Source organism: Rhipicephalus microplus, chromosome 4 (assembly GCF_043290135.1).
Source record: "Rhipicephalus microplus isolate Deutch F79 chromosome 4, USDA_Rmic, whole genome shotgun sequence".
Lineage (NCBI taxonomy): Eukaryota > Metazoa > Arthropoda > Arachnida > Ixodida > Ixodidae > Rhipicephalus > Rhipicephalus microplus.
This window is the reverse complement of record NC_134703.1, coordinates 46,225,427-46,231,426: the sequence shown is the minus strand read 5'-3', so window position 1 is coordinate 46,231,426 and position 6,000 is coordinate 46,225,427. Positions and strand designations below refer to the sequence as shown.

At 45.9% G+C, this 6,000-nt stretch overlaps 1 protein-coding gene across 1 annotated transcript; it reads left to right on the top strand.

Moving 5' to 3' along the window:
* The first annotated feature begins 1,269 nt into the window (after window positions 1-1,269).
* LOC142813898 (uncharacterized) lies at window positions 1,270-2,590 on the top strand. The gene is made up of 2 exons (XM_075891861.1): window positions 1,270-1,563; window positions 2,321-2,590. Exons 1-2 carry the CDS (start codon window positions 1,345-1,347, stop codon window positions 2,456-2,458), a joined length of 357 nt encoding a protein of 118 aa, XP_075747976.1. The 5' UTR covers window positions 1,270-1,344; the 3' UTR covers window positions 2,459-2,590.
* Window positions 2,591-6,000: the final 3,410 nt, after the last annotated feature.

Genomic DNA, 6,000 nt, shown 5'->3' with positions numbered 1-6,000 from the left:
TGACTAAGTTCTATAGCAAGTATCGGATAACATATTCTTATTGAATGAATCTGATATATCTCCTTATGCCCGGCACTGTGCCATTGCGATCTTTACCGACATTTCTGCACACATTCCCGCATATCATTTCAAACATTACCGTTGATACTGCTGCGCTATAACTAAATGGAAATGGTAAGGGGTAACTTTTCACCGTCCACGGGTATACGAGGTATATGAGTCGACTAACCTGCGAAAATGCTGCACAGAAGCGTTCGAGTCTTGTAACACGGCACATGTATTCAATCGACACTAGCAGAAAAACAATGTGCATTAGTGGCAGTGAAACAAGACACTGTTGGCCGAAAATTTTACACCCATTTTCTGACAATTTTTTGATAATACGCGAAATTACAAATAAACACTAAAACAATACTAATTTTTATTAGCTCTGCTCATAGCTTACCATGTGGTTGCAGTGCCTAAGGTCTAATTCAGAAATATATCTGATCATAAGGCTCATTTTACTATACAGGAGTATGATCAATAATTATGTCCCCAGTAACAGAGGTGGCTTTGGTTTCCCCTTGACGAATGAGTGCATGAATCAATCAGTCCATCAATCACTGAACTTTGTCTTTGTTTAAATAGGAAGGGGGATGGCATGGGGGGGGGGGCTGAGAGGAACTAAATGCAGGCCTCTTCTAGCTTCTCAGGCCATATTGGGAATGCTTCTTTATTCTGTGTTTTTGCAGAAAAAGAGGACAGAATAGAAAACGTAGACGAATAAATGAAGCTGGGTGGTTTTGATATCGAGTTACTAAGCTGGCATAATTATTCAGTACAACTATTCTATAATCTATTAGTCATGTAAATCTTATGTGATCCCGTTTACATATGAATTATTCGTTTCTTGGCCAATCCACCAGAGTGTGTTTTAGCCATCATGCATAGAGATTATAAACCATCGTCATCGTTGTCATCGTCATCTAACACGCACATGACATCACTTATAGAAGAGACAGAGGATCTTCAAGAGGGTAACTGCATGGACGAAAGCCGTGGAGGAGGTAAAAAAAGGGAAAATGTGTAAGACTGCCATATTCGCGAGAAAACACACCAGCGTAGAAATTTGTGCACGACTGGCGGAAAAGTTGAACGAACAATAGTGAAGGTTGAGTTTTCTAGGAGACGCGCTGCAGAGCACCTTACTCCATATGGCGAGAGACATTCGCACCCACGTGAATTTTTCCTCAATGTTCATTTGTCATGCAATAAATGCAGGAAGTTGCTGAGAAAGCCTCATCATACCTGCAGTTGGGAGGCGGCAACTTTACAGTCTTGCTATCTTCCACTCTTGGCATCATGGTGTACGTCGGAAAAGAGGGATCGGATAGACCGATGACCACAGAGCAAGAATGTGACTATTCCTACATGGCAGACGGTGAATCCACCTGTACGTTCAATACCGGCCCCATGCTAGAGTCGTACAACCAAGCGGACATGTACGCCTACGCAACGTACCAGGGCTCAAAACGGCGGTTCTTTCTTACCTACGAAACGGTGCAGTCCTTGCAAGACAAGGTGAAGTGCTAGAAGTTAGCAACTTGCATCAGTTGTTAAACTGACCTCTAGTAGCGACAGCTAACATACCAGGGCTACACAACGGTGCAGCCTTTGCAAGACAAAACAAAATGCTGGAAGTTTACTTCTTGCATCAGTTGCTATACTGACCTTAAGTAACGACAGCTGTTAAAATTGGGATATAACCTACTCGAGCACAGAACCAAGGAGAAATTTTCTGAGGGATTAATTAGATTGTTACACACAATCTAGGCAATTCAGCAGATCCACTCTTTTTTTTCGGTTAACGAGCACGTGAAGATTAAATAACAAAAGTAAACTTTTCAAAGACAATGTGTTTGTTTGTGATAGTATGTGCTTCATTGAACTGCTGAGTTCAGGAATGAAACACAAGAGAAAGGGGCACACAAGCTTTGGTGCTCGCGTACTCATCTCTTGTCTCTCGTCTCTGAAGTTGGCGCTACTTAGCATTTCAAATACATATTTGTTAATTCAAGTTAGTTCACTGTTTCACATTACTCGCCTTTTATTAAGAATGTTGATGCCATTACTGTTCCTGCGCTTGTATTCACGATGATATCTACGCTGGTTTGCTACAGCTTTCCGCAAACCATCAAGTTCGGCATATTAGAGAAGGCGGCCGGCTGATCAGAAACAGTACTTAGTGACGACACGCATGATATGCTCTACTTCTGATATTTAGAGTTCCTGTCTGTGAGGGTTATTTTGTCATGTTTCTTTCCTGATGTTATTGCAGATGAACGCGTACCAGGACTACTCAAACGGCTGGGCGCTGTTCGAGACTCAGCGAGACATGTGGAAGGTCTGCAAGCAGGACAACTACTTCCGCCTGGCGGCGATACAGGCGACAGCTCGGATGCTAGGCAAACGGTGACGATGAAGCAGCCTGATGCGCAGCGTGCGCATTCGGGCGTCCTACGATCGTGCACAAAATGTACATACGATCTCCGCAGCGATCCGTTATAGCCGCTTTGCCGGCTTGCTATAGACCATGCGCATGACTTAAGAGCCCAATGTGGGCGTATCTATGTAGTTGACCTGCACATTACTGGTCAATAAATGAAATAATAAAGAATTCTAGAGCACGTTGCTCAAAATATGCTCTCATCCAGGACAACTGGAAAAATAAACTTTCTTCTTAATTGATTCAATTTATCCTGTCCCGCAACTCTCTGAAAGCTTGCTGCCCATAACATAACATTTGGAGGTAATAATGCGCCGAAACAGTGCCTATACACCTGGTGCCACTTAACCAAGTTAGTGCAGCTGCACCTTATGGAAGACTCGGACAAAAGAACTGCTAAGAAAAGCGTGGTGTATGTATGGTTACACCTATTAAAGACAAGGCTCTTTCTTGGGTACCGCGGGCACATGAATTGGTTGTAATATTCCAGCTGGTCTTAATGGTGGCAATTTTCGTCGTTGGCAATCGAGGCACGTGCGCACGTAATGTTTCACAATAGCTAGAAGTCTTTGCTGGTAGTATTTATGTTGGATTCTGGCCAATGTGCATGTGTATCTATGATGACCAGACGTTGGTTCATCGTGGCAAGCACTAAGCATCTCCTGACGTATTGACGTCGGGACGACAAGTAGGTGGGTGCTTCCTCTGGGAGAAAAGTTCTTCTTATAGAGAACACCACTACGTAAGTAGAATGATAACAGGCTCCTTGCAAATCTTCTAGGAATGGTTGTTGTTCGGCCATTCAAAAATTCAATAAGGGGAAGCAACTCGCTGTCTTCCTTCTGCTTGCACAAAATCTTTGTGGTGTCAACGACTCCTACAAACGCCATTTTGTCATCTTCTGTGTCATCGTCACGCTTCATCGGTGACCTTGATAAGCAATCGGCGTCGGCGTGCTGCCGTCTGGATTTATACACGACCATCATATCAAATTCTTGAAGGCGTAAGCTCCGCCATGCGAGCCGACTAGACGGGTCTTTCAAGTTGGTCAGCCAGCAAAGGGAATGATGGTCGCTGACTACGTGGAAGTAACGACCGTAGAGGTACGGACGAAACTTCATAACCACCCATATGACAACAAGACACTCTTTTTCCGCTTTGGAGTAGTTGGACTCGGCGCGGGAAAGCGTCCTACTAGCATATGCGATCACATGCTCGGCTTAGCCTTGCCACTGGACAAGTACAGCGCCTAAACCCACGTTGCTGGCATCTGTGTGGACCATCGTAGGAGCGTCCTCATCAAAGTGCGCAAGCACAAACGGTGCCTGCAGGCATTGTGGGAGATTGTCAAATGCCGCTTGTTGATCGTCGCCCCATATAAACGAAACGTCTTCTGTTGTAAGTCGTGTTAACGGCGAGGCTATGTCTGAGAAATTGGCAATAAACCTTCGGTAGTATGCGCATAGGCCAAGGGAACGCCTGACTGCTTTCTTATCTGTTGGCACCGGAAATTTTTTGACGGCCGCAAGCTTATCGGGATCAGGTCGAACACCTTCATGGCTAACCACATGGCCTAAAAATTGGAGCTCCTTGAAACCGAAATGACACTTCTCGGGTTTCAGTGTCAGGCTGGCAGACCTTATTGCCCTGAATACCGATAGCAGCCTGCTCAAGTGTTCCTGAAGCGTTTTTGAAAAAACAATGACGTCGTCCAGATAGACCAGACATGTCTGCCACTTAAGGCCTGACAAAACGGTATCCATTGGTCTCTGAAATGTTGTGGGGGCTGAGCACAATCGGAAGGGCAAGAGTTTAAATTCATGAAGCCCGTGAGGTGTTACAAAAGTCGTTTTTTTCTCTATCTCGCTCGTCGACATCCACTGACGAGAAGTAGCGTGCATACCTCAACCTGTAGAGTGAATCATCGATGCGTGGTAATGGGTATACGTTTTTCTTTGTCACATGCCTCAGGTTGCGGTAGTCTACACAAAATCGCAAGCTTCCGCCTTTTCTTTTTAACCAGCACTATATCGGCGATGCTCAAGGGCTTCTTGATGGCTGGATGACGTCATCATCGAGCATTTCCTTTAATTGTTCCTGGATTGCTTCACGCTCTTTCGGTGCTACGCGATATGAGCTCTGTCATATTGGCCTTGCTGTCTCCTCTGTTACTATCCGGTGCTTCGTCAGTGACGTTTGACTGACCCGCGAAGTCAATGAAAAACAGTCTTTGAACTGGTGAAGAAAGTATACTAGACGCTGTCTCTGCGCTGGTGATAAATACGTGCTTACGTCAATAGGTGGTGAGGCTGACGTGGCTTGCGACTCGTCCTGTTGAACTATCGTCTAAGTAGGCAACTGTAGTGCTTTGTGAAATGTGTCGTCGCTCGTTGGTAACATTCGTCAACAGAACCTCCGCTTCACCGCACACAACATTGACGATACTTCTGGCAATGGCAACACTGAGAGAGAGTAGAAGCGTCAATACTTGTTCAGCAATTCCTTCGCCAGTATGCCGCGCACTGCACGTGACCGAAACAAGGCGGCACGATAACGGAGGTACGGTCACGTCGTCAATGACGCGCAGGGATTTTCGGTGTAGCACTGCGCTTTGATCCGCTGAAAAGGTCAGTACACCGTCCGGTATATTGATGATGGCCCTGTATTCACGCAAGAAATCCATCCCTAAGATTACCTGTTTGCAACACCAGGAAAGAATTAAGAAAGTTGTGACGAAGGATGCATCCCCTATCTTCATTCTTGCGGTGCACTTACCGGTAGGTGTGAGTAGCTGCCCCTCAGCTCCTCTAATCTGCGGTCCCGTTCATTCCGTTCTAACCTTCCTGAGCTTGTCTGTCAGACTCTCACTCATTATTGAGAAGTCCGCGCCAGTGTCGACCAACGCCGTGACGTCGTGTCCGTCAATCATAAGTGCAACTTCGGCAGTAACAACCCTATCTTTCGTCGAATAATTGAAAATCTGCGTCTCTTCGCTCGGCAGTATTGAGGGATTTTCAACACTCCGACGATTCGCAACCTTCCCCATGAAGTCGCTGCTTTTGGTTTCCCCGGCGTGGACTGGGAGATCTTCCTCTCAGCATGTCATCGGTGCTCCGTCTAGAGGATGGAGAATAACGCCCAGGAAAGGGTGAGCGCAACTGAAACCCAGGAGGAACATCCCGCGGGGTCATGACACTCGTGTAAACGTCAGGCGTTTCGTTGAAATGGCGCCTAGGGATAGTGGAAGGAAATCTTTGGTACCCTGCGATGCGATATGGGCAATACCGAACAATGTGGCCTGCTTCGCCACAATGAAAGCACATGGGCCTATGGTTGTCCGTCTGGCGTTACTTATATGGCAGTTGTTCAACTTGTTTTTCTGGAGACCTCTGCCGGCCAGCCGCAACAAGCATCGCCTTATGGTCGGTGAAATGGACACTGCAGTACTTCGCTTCTTTAATGGTGTCGTGAGAATGAAAAGCTAAATCTATGCAAATGTTCTAGTTTGCTGA